The 18,919-nt window shown below is 34.2% G+C and overlaps 1 protein-coding gene across 1 annotated transcript in view; it reads right to left on the bottom strand.

The window, feature by feature from the left end:
- Nucleotides 1-243: 243 nt before the first annotated feature.
- Nucleotides 244-18,919, bottom strand: part of LOC128235777 (uncharacterized) — a 42,819-nt gene continuing 24,143 nt past the window's right edge. The window contains exons 4-6 of the mRNA XM_052950574.1: nucleotides 12,087-12,434; nucleotides 3,770-4,108; nucleotides 244-358 (exon numbers count right to left, since the gene is read on the bottom strand). Of these exons, the coding sequence (XP_052806534.1) occupies nucleotides 321-358; nucleotides 3,770-4,108; nucleotides 12,087-12,434 (725 nt within the window). The 3' untranslated portion in view covers nucleotides 244-320. The remainder of the gene's footprint in view (nucleotides 359-3,769; nucleotides 4,109-12,086; nucleotides 12,435-18,919) is intronic.

The following is an 18,919-nucleotide window of genomic DNA, read 5'->3' on the forward strand; positions in this document are numbered from 1 at the left end:
GTTTTTTCACATCAGCTATCGATAAAATGTGACTAAACTGAAGTAATTATATTTAAATCATCTTCATTTAGATAATGAAAATAAATTTGTGATTTCGGAAATACGCTTTATTATTTTCTTGTTTCATATTTCACTTTTAGGTTATACGGCGTCACTTGCTCCGCATTATAGAAAAGCGTCCAGGGACAGACATCGGTGATTTTCTGCTTCATCATGACAAATCCCCAGCCCACCGTGCAGAATCTTCTACCCTCGAGCCGGTCATCTTTGGACTGAGAGCGGAGCATGCACCTTACATCCCAGATTTAGCTCCAATGGAGCTATGTTGCGCGGACGCCTATTTGATACCATGGACGAGCTGAAGTATGCAACAAGAGCTATTGTTGCTAAATTAAAGCCGGAGTGGAACAGGGAATTATTTGACGAATGATAGCGACAACACAGGCGTTGTATTGATTGTAGCGACGTATATTTTGAAAAGAGTTGATACACTTTGTGTCGTGTGACGTCAGGGACGGTCTGTGATGATATTACTGTGTGTCGTGGTATGTACATGTGTATATGTTATCTTACAGCAGCGATATAAGTACTCATCGGACTTTGATGAAATTCCGTGTACTAAATCAGTACATGCCTTATATTTACAGCCTTCGTATTGATCTAACAATTTGCGAACGCAAAACTAATAGTCCACGTATATTGTAAATGGCCCTGATACTTTTGTTATGACGTCATGTATGTTACGTCAAATTTAATATTCAAAATGCAAAAACCATGGTCGTGGATAGTTGTAAACAATATTTAACGCCATTTTAAAGATATCAACATGTTCGGTATTAGCTTTCTATCATTTTTATTACTGTCGATCAAAGTCCATTTTACCTTATGTCGAAAGATTGCCATTAAAATAATAGATGATCATTGCAATCGTTGCCACACACACGGGTTAGAATATTGTTCTTTATTTTCACTTTTAAACCGATGAGTGTGTGTGTATTGCCGTCTGAAGATTGAAATAGGTTAGAGAGTACTATTGTTCTACGGATTCCGTAAACGTTTTAAATATTTAACGACTGATCCGTGTACATTCGTATATACACAAAGGAATCTTTTCATAAATTAAATAGGGTTAAGTTATTATGAATTCTTTACGCAGATAAATAGTTAATATTTAGTTCAATCTTGAATCACACTTGTTCTAAATAGGAAGTACAAAAACTAGATTTGCTATAAAAAATATTACAAATTCATGCTTTTAGATGTTATATGGAGTTTTATCAGTGAAATGACAAAAGTGAAATAATAAATTTGAAAAAAATAAAAAAGAATAAGAACTTTATTCCTTGATCAAAACCCGGGTAGCTCTGACGTGTCCTTCTGTAGATTCTATGTGTTTTGCAGTATTTGTGCCTTGTCCTTTTATAGGCCCATGATGTTTAAGTGTAGCCAATGGATAGTCTTGGGTGTATTTTAGTAGTCCTGGTGTGTTTTGTGTAGTTAACGGGTGTCGGTAAAAGGATTAGGCGAATATTTACCTAATTTGACCAAGATCACATGGAGCATTAAGTGTCATGATTAATCGGTTGAAATATCAATAGAATGTGGCATAGTATTGAACCTTTGCCTTATTTTGTAGATGAAGCTAATCGAACTTGACATAAATATAAGATTATGACCATTTATCATCAATAGTCTTCTAAGAGTTCAAATAGTGACTTACTTTTATACATATTTCTTGTTATAATGGCTTACGTTTTATGTTTGTGAATACAAATGTATATGATAACAGTTAAAGTGTTAACTATAAACAACGCTCGTTTGTAATTTTCTAAGATGGATAAGAAACGAAGGTTGGGGAAAATGATGTTTTATTAAAAAAATGACCTTCAAAAAGTAATAAGCTTTGTATTATATGCTTTTGACATAAACACGTTTTATAAATACATATTATGTAAGATGGAGATAGAATTAAAATGACTAATTAAATTAGCTATGGTTATCATTTATTTCAAACTAGGCCATTTCAAAAAAATACAATTGGTTGAATTAAAATCATCAAGTAGTATTAAACAGTTCTTAAGGGATGTGTTTGAGTAAATATTTAGGAATATACACGTAATCTAAGAACTTTATTACACTTAATGCATATAATTTTCAAATATTAAAAGCCATAAACATGTCCTGAAACTGAAAGCAGAAATTTGAGAGAACTGATTTTATTCGAATTACTGGTAGTCCGTTATGTTATTTCTATTTCATGTTTAGAAGTTTTATTTTAAAGAAGCAACCAAACTCATACTGTGTGAAATAATATTGAAATAAATCATTTGTAACATTTAAGAATCATATTTAAAAATTTACATTTACTGAAAACACAACCGAACAGAACAGAAAACAAAACGTTCAAGGATTGTAAATGTTTGTTGCCATGGCAACCATTAAACATTGTTAATGTAAGAAATGCATACTTTAAAGTGATACACTTCTTGAAACGAACTCAAATTTCATTCGAACAGTTTGTGCAATTGGAAGGGTTATGTTCAGTATATCCGTATATACCACGTATGAGCAAACGTTTTGGCGTATTGATATCAGAAAATGCACAATTTTGCTCACAATATTGAAGCACAGCCATGCTTATGATTTAATTTCCTTAATGATTCATAAGATGAAAAAAATGATGATACAAAACTTACTTATCTCAATATATTTTTTTTTATATTACCATAAGTGTGTGGAGTAATTTGACCGTAAATACGCTTAGTATTTTATAATTGCATTGCAAATATACTACAAAATGAGAAAAAAGTGCTCTAAATTAAGCCGCATGCCAATTTGTTCTAAAGAATAATCAATAAATATATTTTAATTCAATACAAATCATAAATATATAAAGTTTTATAAATTACCTAATAATTCCGTGTTTTTGAGTTTTGAAGGCTTTTCTAACGTTGGGTTCTTACAAGAAGCACGTAAGGTTTGAAGCAGAAAAAGTTGCTAAAACCCAGTTCCAGTACGGATTACATGATTAAAGAAAAATGACGATATAACAATGATAGAGTCTCATATAATGTCGGATAAAATATTTATATAAAAAACTACGTGATTGGTTGATTTATATTATCACGTTATGTTATTAATGTATTGTTAAGGACTCAAAAGATCTACAACTTGTGTGGTTACGGTGAATTTCTCTCTTTTTCTAGACTTTACCGCCATGAAAAAAAGATATATAAATAAAGTGGCCGGGCCTAAACTATTGTAGAGCCATTTAAAATTAAATATATATATATACACAAAAAAAACATGTTAATGTTATAATGGTTATAATTCGTAAGCCAATGGATGTTTTCTGTTTATATGTTACTCTTACAAGCTATTGCCAAAGTTCTGTTATGCACTTTCTCACTGCAGGATTTGTACATTTGGACTTCTTCTGCCGTTTTTAGTAGTTTATTTAAAAAAAAATATCCGATGCCTTTCAATGAGTTTAGTAAAACTTCAAATAAAATTAACTACCCTTGTTTAGAATGCAATTAACGCCAGATGGTGAAATAAACATAAATGATTCATGCGCATACCATTTGAAAGGCATTCAACTTTTTTAACCGATACGATCGGATCGATTAAGTTTTACAAAAAACTTTTTACGGTATACGTTGGCTTTTAATATGAGTTCAGAAAGTTATATTAAAAGACAATTTTGAAAAAAAAAATGATCAGTTACATAAAATGATATAGTTTACCATTCTTTGGATATATAACTTACATCTAACATCCAGTGGTTTGGTCCTGGACACACGCTGCATCCCGGCAACATTACTGGCAGTGCAACATATCCCCAGCCCATTCTGTGTTCTCGTAGCAGTAAATATCAAGGTACTTTCTACTTGCTTCAATCCATCGACAACACTGACAGAAGGGCTGGAAACTGAAGACGTGAGCTCTGTTCCAGATTGAGAACACGTGTCCCCTGTCACCTTGAACCATTTGATTGTAGCCTGGGGAAGTCCACCTGACGTCCTACATTTGAACGTCTCAGAATCACCGGCGTTTATGGTCACTGTGGAATCAGTAGGTGCTGTCATGCTTACAGCTGTGATAGGAACTGAAATGTATACATGTTTAGTGTACCTTCTGTACAGACATACCGCTTTGTTTCAAGTTTTAGCATCACCAGATAGTGGTATGACATCACAAATACTTATAACGGATCGATAGCTATGATTAATACACATGTGTAACATGAATTTTTGAAAGGATATTTCAGTTGTGTATCAATACACATTATCTGACTTGACTTAAGAAGGTCCCTGATCCAATAACGGGGTCGACTCATATAAACAAATGTATAATATGGTATAGGCCGATGTAGGGAAGTTCTTTGGCCCACATACAATCACGATCCCCCAGACCTCATTTTAAAAGAAGTGACCCACGGTTGATATATTGACTCCAGGGTTATAATATTAAAACCTCTCTACATAAAGTAAAATGAACCGTTCCGAATAACCCATGAACCCCATACATAAATGGCTCCCATGTATCATATTACTTCATGTAGAGGAGTCGTAATACTATGACAATGGGGTTCAAAAACTTCTTTACACCGGCAGTCGAATCATGCAGATTTGCAACTGTAATGAGCCTAGCGGGTGTACTTAAAATGAATTATGTTTCAGATGTAGGATACGTTTGAGTGTACGTGTCACAAAGACAGACCAATAAAAACTTCGACAAAAACTCAGTTTGTCAAAATGGATAACGACCTTTGAAGAAATTTCATAGGAACACTGAAAAGTACTGAAGATAACGTTGAGCACAATCTTACTTCTGTAAAACAAATCGAACGATAGCAAACAAAAACAATGGGACTCATTTATAAATAATTCCGATTAGTCGTGGATATATTCTTCACATTTGTATTTTCATTTTAATAAATTTAGAATTCCTATGAAATGTGGAAATTAAAGATGTATGTTCTATGCAAACTAATTCCGTAATGTGACATTTCAAAATATATTATGTTGAATCAATATCCTTTTCTCTTCTAGGCATGTCCTAATAAAGACAAACCAACTTGAATATGCAATTCTGTCAAAAAGTTTATCAGCGTAAAATGATTGTCCGAAAAATCTTTTGTACTGAATGCATAAGTTATTTATGAAATTTTAATCATAAACGCACGCACAGAAGCAAGGACGAACGAAAGAAGGAGCAAAGGAATATATACATCTTTTAAAAGATGAAATAAGTATTACTTACTTCACAAAACATGTTATGTTTTGTTTGTTTTACATGTTCTTCAACTTTACTGATTAATTAAACATTTATTTAAAACGTGTTTTTCCTTACTCAAAAACATGAATTATGGAAGAAATGATCCGTTAAGTGCAAACGAAAAATACCACACTTAATTTAATAAGTCTGATAACTAATTTGCATGCTAATTTCTATAACTGTAATGAGGCATATAAGTACCGGATGGGACATCATGGTAAGTGGCAGGGCTTATCGGAAAACGGGTAGAACAAGGTGTAACACCTGGTGTATTACTAGTCACATATTTTGTATTCAATTATTATATACGTTGAACGTTTTAGTAGTTATTAATCCGAAACTAGTTTTAATATCATTTTCTATTTATAGACATCGCAATATATAATTACCCTAAACAAACAATGTCTTCTAACACAATTGTGGATATTTTTTCATCAATGAAATTTTAAGATGCTTCACTTCAATATACGAATACAACTGTTCAAACATGTAAAAACTGTTATTATAATTCCGAGCACATTTACCTTAACCTGAATATGTTTAACATGGTTGAAGTAAAATAGTCAAAGGGAGAAAGAAGGATGAGTTAATAAAAATACTCCTTAGATCACGGTGCGTATCCATATCGGTACCCTCTGCGAAATCTACTGAAACGGTACCCTTTTTGCACATGCACCGGTCATTCTCTGCTGAAAACAAATCGGCGATGGACAACAATCCAGTTAATGTTCATTCTACTGATGAAAGAAGGTATGACATGTGCAAAAGAAGTATGCCACGGAACACTTGAATGTTATAGCTATGTATTTTTGTAATGTGCCCATTTTTCAATTACTGCAACTCCACAATAAGCTACACAATATCGGTATGTCTTACCTCGCCCACCGCCTCTGCATGTTCTGCGGGCTTAAATGAACCACTGGTTTGATTATGTACACACCATATATCATGTATTCATTTATATATCATATTTATACAAATTGCAATAATTTGTCAAACATATATGTAAAATTCAATAAAAACACCTTACTTTCGGTTTCACAGCGGCACGGGTAACCTCTTTGCTATTGAATTTTTATAAAGATATATAAGACAAAAAAGACATATAAATCCCCAAACTCCCTATCACACGACACTGAAAATACAAGTGCGCTTATTGAAACAACTATCGGTTAACCTGTTATACATCTTTTGAAACATACCTTTAAAAGACATGATTATTGTAGTGAATGTATCATAAAAAGAGCATAAGGATGTTACCATACTTAAAGCTGCACTCTCACAGATTTACCGTTTTGACTTTTTTATTTTTTGTTTTGGAATGAGCCATTTTTTTGCGTACATATCTGTAAACTAGTGATATAAGACTTCTGGCAAAAGATCAGATAGCAGATTTTCATATTTCATTTCAAAAATAATGTTTTTTGGCTAAAAGCGTTACTAACGGTTCAAGAAAAATGCATAAAACATCAATTTTTCAAATAAAATATGAACATTTGCGATCAAAGTTTGACAAACTGATTGTTGAAACCAAATTTGTGAGTGATACTCTTTGATGCACAAATTGTAAACTTCTTAGAAATATTTCCATAATAAATCTTCAACGTGGTTGAAGGTGTTTTTAACCTCCATAAGTAGGGCATCCAGCAATTCGTGTACATTGTGTGAATACCTGAAAAAGCTGTGTATTGAAGATGAATATTTTGAACCGAAAACAGTATCAACATGCATTCAGTGCTTCTGAAAAATAACATTAAAGCCTTTAAATGATGTTAAGAATACCCACTTCTTAAATATTTTGAATGACGTTAAGAATACCCTTTTCTCAAATATTTGAAATGACATGAATAATACTCATTTTTCAAATGGTGTTTATAAGCACTGAACAGAATAAAAATATGAATGCGCAGGGATAACGTAGCGAACGAGCCTTTCTTATAGTCATACAGATTCTATTTCAGGTAATCGAACTGACTAAGAATACAACCTAAATGGCTGACATATAGTCAATGTAAATCTGACACAGGGAGTGTGTATCGGATGAATGCAATAGGCTGGCCATAAAACACCAGCGAAAGTGGAAATTCTTCATTGTTAAGATAATTAATGATCTGTCATTTCGTTGGCTGAAAATGAAGGTTGTTTTCTAAAAGTAGAACGCATACAAAGATGATATTCAGTAAGAATCATAACATAAGCACTATACTTGTAACGAATGCTGTTTTTTTTAAAGTGACATCATATCCGGTTAGATTACATCATATTATAATTTATTTTCTTGAGGAGTGATCTATTTTCTGACCAATGCAAAAAGAGTAATGCTTAATACAAACAATATGTTATGTTTTTATTTACCCGTAAACAGCATATAGCATAGATGTTAAACGTGCATATAGTTCTAGGAAACTAATTGCATCATGTTTGGGAGTGTTCTTTATGTTTTCGTCTTTTCATTAACTTTATAACCGAAAAGTAACCCGAAGAAAGGGCGTCATCTTTCTATTACTTCTGTGCGTTTAATAACATCTCTATTCAATCAAATACACTGCTGAATATAAACGTGTCCTTTCCAACAGAGTACAACACAGTTATGTCACCCGCATTGGAATTCCACGCTCGCATAAAAAGTCTCACTAACAATTATTATTATTACTATTATTATTATTACTATTATTATTATTACTATTCTTATTATTATGATTATTAATATTATTGTGATTATTAATATTATTATAAATAAAGTGCTTAAGGTGCTGAAACTATAACTCAGTCAATAACGTATTATTGTCAAGCCTGATTTAGATTAGAAAAAGGCGACTAGTTTGGGTATTACATTTTGAACGAACATTAATATTCCAGCAGACGCTCTTGCTCCAGTAAACGAATATATATTTAACTTGTAAAAAATGAATTATTACCTGGATACTATGCACACTGCATGGAATTTATTTTCATTCATCTTACTCAAAATACTTCAATTGGTGTTTTAATGACCTGCATCGAAAATTTCTTCTTCATTTCAAAATGACAGACGCAAGATCCACTGACTTTTCTGAAATTCATGCTGACTATTTTAAACACTTGAAAAGATAAACTCTTAGTAATCAGTTTAGCTTCCCCTTTGGAACTAAGGGAGTAACATTTAAACATACCTTATTTTTACCGTTCAAAAAACTTGCAAATGAGTGTAAGTTAGTTATTTTAAAGTTGAAAATGAGCATAACTCTACAAGTATTTAGGCCAGAGCATTTTGTTTTTTGGAATACGTAGAAAGTTAATGCTATGGTGTAAAGTGTTGCACAACAACGCCGATGATAACGACACCAAGGCTTTCACAATACCTCGACTGTTTTACTTAAGCAGGCAAACCAGCTACACGTTACTATCAAAGCTGTTAGTATTCGCTGTTAGTATTTTGTGCACTTTATCTCGGTTATTGGTGTATTGTCACAGTTATCTTATAATGATCTATTTATCAGAGCTTCAACACTCAAACTATAGGTCGGTTTTAGTTCGGGTATAACAAATTGATCGAACATTATAATTCGAGATGTCGCTTATATAACCTCGCTCTTTTGATTAATCATATACATGTATGATCTCTCCATTTTATTAAACTGTGAATCATAAACTTTAACCTATAGATACTAAAATTATATGACAGTGATTATGTTATACTATAATCCGGGTATTCCAAACAGAACTTGTTTAAGAGGCTACCAAAAACTATTTTGCCAGGTTTAGATGAAATTCAGCTATTTTGTAGGGGAAGAGGGAGGTATAACAAATTGAACGAACGATATTTTTCAAGAGCGCTTTTACGCACGTTTATAATGTACACTCATAATAAAAAGGTGTGTGGGTGACGTAACTGTGATGGTGCACCTCAATTTTATACAAAACAATTGGCAGAAGAGTCTTCTGGCTCAAATAATTGATACCGTCGTTTTAGATTCAATCTTGTAATCAGCCATGCTGCTAGTTGACAGGACTGGTTCTCGTTCATTTCTGTATAGCACACTTTCTCAAACAGCCATGCTGTCGCCACTCACCTGTCCCATCAATAATTACAGTCACAATCGCTCACTCAGCCATAGTATTGCCCCACAGACCTTCCCATGTCCATATTTTGAGTTACAATTTTCACATACGCACATTGTTGAATAGCACGAGGGGACACTCTTCCCGTCTATTCTTTGAGTTACAATTTTCCACACAGACACAGCCCTGCCACAACCTTACCGTCTATCTTTAAGTTTCAACCTTTCAATTAGCGGGTGGTGGACGGGTCAAAGCACACCTTCTAGTCAATCCTTTTGGACCTTATCAAATGTTGGACCGCACCAGCAGCATCCATGTTTCAATCAAAAACTTGCACTAAGCCATGATTTTGCTTTACAGAAGGGAAGACCACTCCTGCACACTCCCCTTTAACCTTTTAGTAACAATCTGTCACATAAACACGGTGTTGATCGGTAAGGGAAGAAACACTCCCCGTTAAAGTAAACCTGGTAGAAAAAGTAAGCCCGGTATCGGGCTCGAACCCATGACCGCCAGAAAATCAGCACGGTGTCCTAACCAACCGACACTGAGCGGTCAATTCTTAAGCCAGCATTCTCTACACCGCCAATCATGTTAGTTACAATCTCCGGCACAAGACAAGGTGTTTCTTGGCGAGAGAGGACACTCCTCCCGCAACCTCCCCGTCACAATCTTTTACTCAGTCTGATGGTGGCCATCATTCAAAAACAAAAACAAATCATCTTATAGGTCACAATTATTAAATATGTCACTCACTCAGTTACAGACTCAGTCATAGTCATGCAAAAACAAAATGAGAACGTCATCATTTTCAATCATCAATTTTAAGACCATCTCCACTGTCAAACATACTGTGTGGGTAACACAATACTCATACAGTACCTTATGCGTGAATAGCTCTGCTTTTTGTCGGCAATGGTCGAAATTAAATCGGTTGTCAGGAAGAATGCATGGCAAATAATGTCCGAAGGGTATTCCAAACTTTGAAGTGACAACTTTGCCTCCCGAATAACATAAATTAAAAAGGGGCCTTCGTTTCTTGCGTATGAATATCTTAAATGACAAATTAGATACAAAGTGTTTATCTCCAAAAACATATAGAATTATAATTGTTTTATTTTACCCAAAGTTTTCAATATTCCTTGTTAATAAGCATACTTTAAAATAGTTACTTGGGGACAACATTTTGCATCGGTGGCTTCATTCTTTCAAGTGAATATTCTTTTTACGGAAACGGCAGAGGCCAGGACAAAGAGAACAACCGATCGCAGTTTCGTCACGCTACGATAACATTTGGTGTCCGGCATGCACGCGCTCAATATTGTTTATAAACCGCAAAGAACTGGCTCGTTCACATTTACGTCATGTTACAGGCTCAAAGTGGTTGCAGTTTGGAAAGAAAGTAGTGTTTTTTGTATACACGCTTACATGTAGGTATCGGCCGAGCTTCGTTTGGCTGAGAGTCTGCATATACCACACAATGTAACATCATATTCAATAAATTTATAAACATTCATGTCATTGTTTAAGGTATTTAAACATGACTGGGATAGGAAGGAAAACAGTGAATCGTTTTTATTTTAACAAGGATGTAACATTTTGTCTTTCAAACCATAATTGGGCATCTTTATTAGAAAAATAAATAAAATGCAATTGCATGTAAATGAAATCGAGAGTTTGCGGGATGACCAATGGCTCTGTTAAAATACTTTTAATTGTTGGGTAACATTATTTTTTTAATATATGAGACATAACTTTAGCGGAATCTTATTGCGATTTTTAACTACTGTGAAAAAATTAATGTGATCCGAAACTTTAATGCTAAATACTTAGGTCGATATTCTAATGAGGACATGGAACAGTCTGTAATGTGATCATTTGAAAGGATACGCCTAAAAAGGTCGGCTCATTTATTGTCTGTCTTACTAATAAAATCCTCAATTCATATTTTATCAACTATTTTCTGCCTTAAGCAATTGCTCTCAATTTTATCTTTGCGTATTTTTTTTAAACTCTCTAGTTACGATCAAACAGCTATCCAATTGATAATGATATTAAGGGATGCGATCGTGAAGCGGTTAAATTTTTCGATTTAATCCAGTTAATCCCTTTGGCTTAGTGATTCAAACCATATTGACATCTTGAGAAGCTGTGCAATAGTTTGATGTAGCAGTTATATCTGAGACTCAGTGTTAACGTTGTTTGATATTTATATCATTATCACTCTCAACGTGTGACACCTTTGTATGATAACATAACAGTTAACATATGTATCTGTGCACACCAATGTAGCTTACATTGCATTCTGTTGCCTCATTTTTAACAGCAAAAGTGTCTTTATTATTTTAGATTGACAACTGTAGCCAAAACAGTCTTACCAAGATTCACTGATCAGTTTAAGCTGTGTGTTCACATTATAAAAATAAAAGTTTAAGCATATGAAAACAATCATCTATAATATCACGCATTCTCCTAAAGATGAATTATTTTATCCTAGCATACTATTAGTGTAGCATGCATTGCGTTGTTCAATTTTGAACACCAAATGAATCCTGATATTTCCAGTTAAACATCCGCAAATAAAACAGTCTTAGCCAAGAGAATCTGTATCAATAGAAACCACTTAACCCTTGTGTTTATGTGTATTTAATTATATTTGTCATCGAATAGTAATTGGAACTTTGTCAATAATATAGACAGATAGCTGCTAAAAATTAATGATACATCTAAATATTACATTAAGGGCGCTTTTGTTACATAATTACCTTGAACATTAAGTGTTGTGTTGGTTTCGTATCCATTCAATGTTGTAGCAATTGTATTCCGCCACATATGCTGATCACTATTCCTACTGACGTTGAGAAATGTCCATGTGAAATAACCCAATCCACAAGAAAACCTGTAAAGACTCGTATCAATAACACCAATAGCAGTACAAGCTGGCATGAGAATCCTTCCTTTTATTTCCACAGCTTCATTTAAAGCCTTAACCTCCCAGCTGACACGTATTATGGTCTCATCGGTCTGTAGTCCTGTGTAGGAGCATGTTAGTGTCACAGGGGAATTCTCCAGGGCTGGGATGGGTGTGTAGTTCAGGTTTAACGTGACAGCCTCTGAAATAGGATAGCAATGTATAACGGTGTTTACATTAGCACATGTTTCATATACGAATATAATTCTATATTGACACGAACAAGTACGTTGAATTCAGATGAACCAATTCATATCTCACACTTTAGAGTATTTTGAATAGGATTCCATCACTATAATTTATTTCCTGTGTAAAATGTGATAAGCCGTTGCACATTATTCGGAATAAGCAATCGAGTTTCGTCATGAAAGAATACCTTTAATCATAATATATGTGTGACTGCGGTGATGCTAGCGTTTAAGCTGTGTAATACTTTACATCACTAACAAACAGGCAAACCTTTCATAGTTTTTTATAGTAAGACGTAAACAAACATACATCGTGCATCAATAGTAATGTTGCAGCGTGATGTTTTTTTTATGAGACTTCTTACTATCTTTATTGTTTTGTAACCTGTATGTCTCTTTTTAGAGTATGTTATGCCTTAACCATGTGAGCCGTATTCCTTTATGTTTGTTTACAGCTTGGCTTGTCCCATTTTTACCATTGTTTATTACCCTTAGAACAGGTAATTAAGTATATTTACTTAATACACAAAACGAAATTATGACTTATAGTAGTTGTACCGCTTCATACCTGCAGTATATACCAATACTAGGAGTGTGAAGTATTATCGATAAACAGATAGACTGCGATACGGAACAGGGGCGATACGTTTAAATACGTAGAGACAAATATATCGATATTTGACTTACATTTAACCAAACATGTGCTGCTCGTTATAATGGCATTTTAATCTCTCTTGATAGCAATGTTTGATGTTAATGTGGCCTCCATATTACTTGAAATTCGTACAGATGTCAAGAAAAATAACAAAAAGTTTGATAGTCTCGAAAATTCAGTAAACTCATTGAAAAACGAAACAAAGAAAATAAAAAAAATGAACAGCTGAAAGGCTCTGTTAATAAGCTTACAGAGAAGTTGAGATCGTATGAAGAAAAAATAAGCGATTCGGAAAACGACAAGAAAAGCTGGATATGGCTCTTAACGAAAAGAATAACATAAAAAACTTTATGGAATACCGATCACTGACGAAAGAAAACTCAACTCAGACTGATCAAAAGGAACGGGAATTTTTATCACAAAAATTAAACTTAAACTTGAGGATGTGCAAACCGATATTTCTTATAGTCTGTCGAACAGAAAAGAAAGCCCTATTTTAACGCGATTCTTCACACTTCAGAGTCGTGATGCAGGCCTTCATGCTTTTAGACAAACGCGCAAGCAAGGATATTCGAACGGTCGGGTGGTAGCAAATCTGCCTGAACGAATAATCCCGCACCTGACTGTACCCATCTTTGCAACAATGCATAACAGAAGGAAAAATTGCTAGGTTTAAGTTAGACAAACTGATAGTTGACGGTGATGCGTACGAAATTAATGCTGAACCAAAAAGGCCAGTATTATTTCCTAAATAGGGGTTAGGTCAAAACTTAAAATGCAATAAAAATGTACATAGTTTTGAAAATACTTATATTAACATATGCTCATTGAACATTCAGGGATTTAAGTAAATATCAATATGATACACTCTTTAAAACGTTTTGTAACATCTTCGATATACTTTGTTTATACAAAACGTGGGAGAGAAACTCTGGTGTATTTAATAACTTTTTAAGAGGTTGTTTACAACAATGTTCACGTTTGAATGCTTACCATAACGTACTTTTCTGATAGTTCATAACAACGTTTATTTTCAGTAACCCTAAATAATGTACACTTTTGTTAGCTCACAACAACCACAATGCTCTATTTTCGGTTGTTCTCAACAACGTACACTTCTGCTTCAGTGTCTCACAATAACGTACACATTTGATAGCTAACAACACGTTTTCCTTTGGGTGCTCACAACCACGTTAACGTTTGGTAGCTCAAAACAACGAACAGTGTCCGTAGCTCACAGCAACGTATAAATTTGCTGAACAACAGCATTTACCTTTGGTTTCTCACAAAAACGTACACTTTTGGTAGCTTACAACAACCTACGCTTTCTGCTGCTCATAACAATGTTTAATCTGGTAGCTCACAACGACGTACAATTTGGTTGCTCAAAACAACAAATTCATGTTAAATTTTTGTTGCTCACAAAAAGTTCATTGTCTTAAGCTCACAACAACGTACACAGTTTTGCTTTGCTCACAATACTGTGCACATTTGGTTATTCACACCAACGTACACGATTGTTTGCTAACAACAATGTTAACTCTTGATTGATTCCTGCAACTTACATTTTGGTGGCACAATACAACGTTTACTTATGGTAACTCACAATATTGTACACTTTGGGAAGCTCCAAACATCGTACATTTTTGGTGCTCACACAAAAGTTCACTTTCGGTGACTTACAATTACGTTCATTTTTGGTGGAACACAACAAAGTTGACTTTCGTGAGCTCAAAACAATGTACCCTTATGGTCTTTGTCAAGAACGTACGCATTTATATACTGAAGACAATGTTCACTTTTGATAGCTCCCAACGACGTACACATTTGTTGCTTACAGCTACGTTCATTTTTGTTGCTCAAAAAAGGTACACTTTTGGCAGCGTACAACAGCCGATTGATAGGTCAATCCACACACTTATCAGTTAAAAAACGCTATAATTTTGTCTGATACATATTTTCTGTCGTTTATTTTTAATAAAGGAAAGCATTAAAAAAAATCAGCACGATCATAGCTTGTACAATACTTAATGGCGCTTTTTTCAGAATGATGTGACATTAAAAATAGATTTGCCGCGCTTGTCTGATTCAAAAATAGTGCATGTCTTTTTAAATGCGTTTTATGCATAAAATAACAAACTTTTGTAGCTCAGTCCATGAAACACAATTGATATCTCATTGAAACAAACAAATAACCTCAAATCAATAAGCAAAATGTATTCTAATATAAATTCATGCATTAAACATAACAATGCTACTTAAGTAGCAAAAAGAAGCAATTGTATACTAGCAGTACGTGTCAAAAAATCACGGGACTTTCAATACTTAAACTTAAATAACAAAATAAATTGAAATGTTACTTTCTTATTAACTAAGTACGCGAAACTTCACCATTTAAAAGTGCTTGTTGCGGGCAGATAGGTGAATAGGATCAAACACAATTTAAGTTTACAGTTGTATTTCAATTTAATGACTTGCACTGTACACTGCAGGTAAAGAAGAGGGAGATTAACTACGCAGTCCTAGACAAATTCGTTGACCTATTTACAAGACGAGTGCGGCTATGTGGTTATTTGGATAATTTGATAATTTTTCAAAGACCGATTATATTGTTTTATATTTCCATATTACAAATTCTTCTTCAATGACCCTATATTACAAATTCCACTTCAATGACGTTACAGCTAGGTTGTCGATCATCAATAGTTATCCACGTAGAATAAATGTTATTGTTGTCATTACTGTTGAAAATGTGTATATTTTAATAACTTACTACGTAGCAAGTGTTATTTGCCCAATATAGCATGGATTAAAACATGTCGGCAAATAAATGAAGATATAAAACAATGTAAGTATATGGAGGTATAGACATACTTTGATATGTCTCATTGGTTTGTTATCTCCATCCCTGGTCAATATTGCCTTCTTTCTGAGGCTCGTAAGAGCTGGGGTCGCGCGTATTTTCGTACATACTTGATTTTGTTTTTAAACACAACTATGGTATTGATTTAACATGACAAAGTGGCAGCATTGACTCGGCCACCAGCGATTCTTAACCCTTTGTCTATCACCTACAAACTCGTTATTTGCCGGCCTACATGTGAAAACGGTGATAAATAATTGCTACCCATACTCTACGATGATTTATCAAACTCTTATTCACATTTAAAATTAAATATATTTTTAAACCATTAAGGATAATCGAAGAATTTAAGCAGCTGTTCATGATGTTATTGTTGTACTAATATAATGTATTCTAAAAACCTCTTTTACAATAAATCCATTTGGTAAAACAATAGCTTGTTTTCAGCACACATCATTTACAGCATTGTTTGGTAGCATAGAGGTGAAAAAGTTAATATGGCCACGATATAACTAAATCATAGGAACGCGATACTAAGTTGTGGCAAAAACGTACTTGATCATGGGAACGAGATAGTATGTCGTGACCACAACCTACTAAGTCATGAAAACGAGATAGTATGTCATGATCCCAACGTACTAAGTCATGGTAACGAGACAATATGTCGAGGCCAGAACGTTTAAAGTCAAGGTAACGAGATAGTATGTCGTGATCACAACGTACTAAGTCATAGTTACAAGATAGTATGTCGAGACCAGAACGTACTAAGTCATTGAAACGTGATAGTATGTTCTAACCACAACCTACTAGGTCATGGGAACGAGAGAGTATGTCGTAATCACAACCTACTTAGTCACAGAAACGAGGTATATCGTGATTACAACCTACTTAGTCAAGGTAACGAGATAGTATGTCGTGACCACATCCTACTTAGTCATTTACAAGATATAGTATATCGTGATCATATCCTACTAAGTCATGGCAACGGGATAGAATATTGTGACCACAACCTTCTAAGTCATAGAAACGTGATAGTATGTCGTGACAAAACCTACTAAGTCATGGGAACGAGATGGTATGTCGTGACCACAACGTGCTAAGTCATGGAAACGAGATAGTATGTCATGACCACAACGTGCTAAGTCATGGTAACGAGATAGTATGTCGTGACCACAACCTAAGTCATGGAAACGAGATAGTATGTCTTGACCACAACTAGCTAAGTCATGGAAACGAGATAGTATGTCTTGACCACAACGTGCTAAGTCATGGTAACGAGAGAGAATGTCGTGACCACACGTGCTAAGTCATTGAAACGAGATAGTATGTCGTGACCACAACGTGCTAAGTCATGGAAACGAGATAGTATGTCGTGACCACAACGTGCTAAGTCATGGTAACGAGATGGTATGTCGTGACCACAACCTACTTAGTCATGGAAAGAATGCATGGCAAATAATGTCCGAAGGTATTCCAAACTTTGAAGTGACAACTTTGCCTCCCGAATAACATAAATTAAAAAGGGGCCTTCGTTTCTTGCGTATGAATATCTTAAATGACAAATTAGATACAAAGTGTTTATCTCCAAAAACATTTAGAATTATAATTGTTTTATTTTACCCAAAGTTTTCAATATTCCTTGTTAATAAGCATACTTTAAAATAGTTACTTGGGGACAACATTTTGCATCGGTGGCTTCATTCTTTCAAGTGAATATTCTTTTTACGGAAACGGCAGAGGCCAGGACAAAGAGAACAACCGATCGCAGTTTCGTCACGCTACGATAACATTTGGTGTCCGGCATGCACGCGCTCAATATTGTTTATAAACCGCAAAGAACTGGCTCGTTCACATTTACGTCATGTTACAGGCTCAAAGTGGTTGCAGTTTGGAAAGAAAGTAGTGTTTTTTGTATACACGCTTACATGTAGGTATCGGCCGAGCTTCGTTTGGCTGAGAGTCTGCATATACCACACAATGTAACATCATATTCAATAAATTTATAAACATTCATGTCATTGTTTAAGGTATTTAAACATGACTGGGATAGGAAGGAAAACAGTGAATCGTTTTTATTTTAACAAGGATGTAACATTTTGTCTTTCAAACCATAATTGGGCATCTTTATTAGAAAAATAAATAAAATGCAATTGCATGTAAATGAAATCGAGAGTTTGCGGGATAACCAATGGCTCTGTTAAAATACTTTTAATTGTTGGGTAACATTATTTTTTTAATATATGAGACATAACTTTAGCGGAATCTTATTGCGATTTTTAACTACTGTGAAAAAATTAATGTGATCCGAAACTTTAATGCTAAATACTTAGGTCGATATTCTAATGAGGACATGGAACAGTCTGTAATGTGATCATTTGGAAGGATACGCCTAAAAAGGTCGGCTCATTTATTGTCTGTCTTACTAATAAAATCCTCAATTCATATTTTATCAACTATTTTCTGCCTTAAGCAATTGCTCTCAATTTTATCTTTGCGTATTTTTTTTAAACTCTCTAGTTACGATCAAACAGCTATCCAATTGATAATGATATTAAGGGATGCGATCGTGAAGCGGTTAAATTTTTCGATTTAATCCAGTTAATCCCTTTGGCTTAGTGATTCAAACCATATTGACATCTTGAGAAGCTGTGCAATAGTTTGATGTAGCAGTTATATCTGAGACTCAGTGTTAACGTTGTTTGATATTTATATCATTATCACTCTCAACGTGTGACACCTTTGTATGATAACATAACAGTTAACATATGTATCTGTGCACACCAATGTAGCTTACATTGCATTCTGTTGCCTCATTTTTAACAGCAAAAGTGTCTTTATTATTTTAGATTGACAACTGTAGCCAAAACAGTCTTACCAAGATTCACTGATCAGTTTAAGCTGAAAATAGGGGTTAGGTCAAA

Source organism: Mya arenaria, chromosome 5 (genome assembly GCF_026914265.1).
Source record: "Mya arenaria isolate MELC-2E11 chromosome 5, ASM2691426v1".
Classification (NCBI taxonomy): Eukaryota; Metazoa; Mollusca; class Bivalvia; order Myida; family Myidae; genus Mya; species Mya arenaria.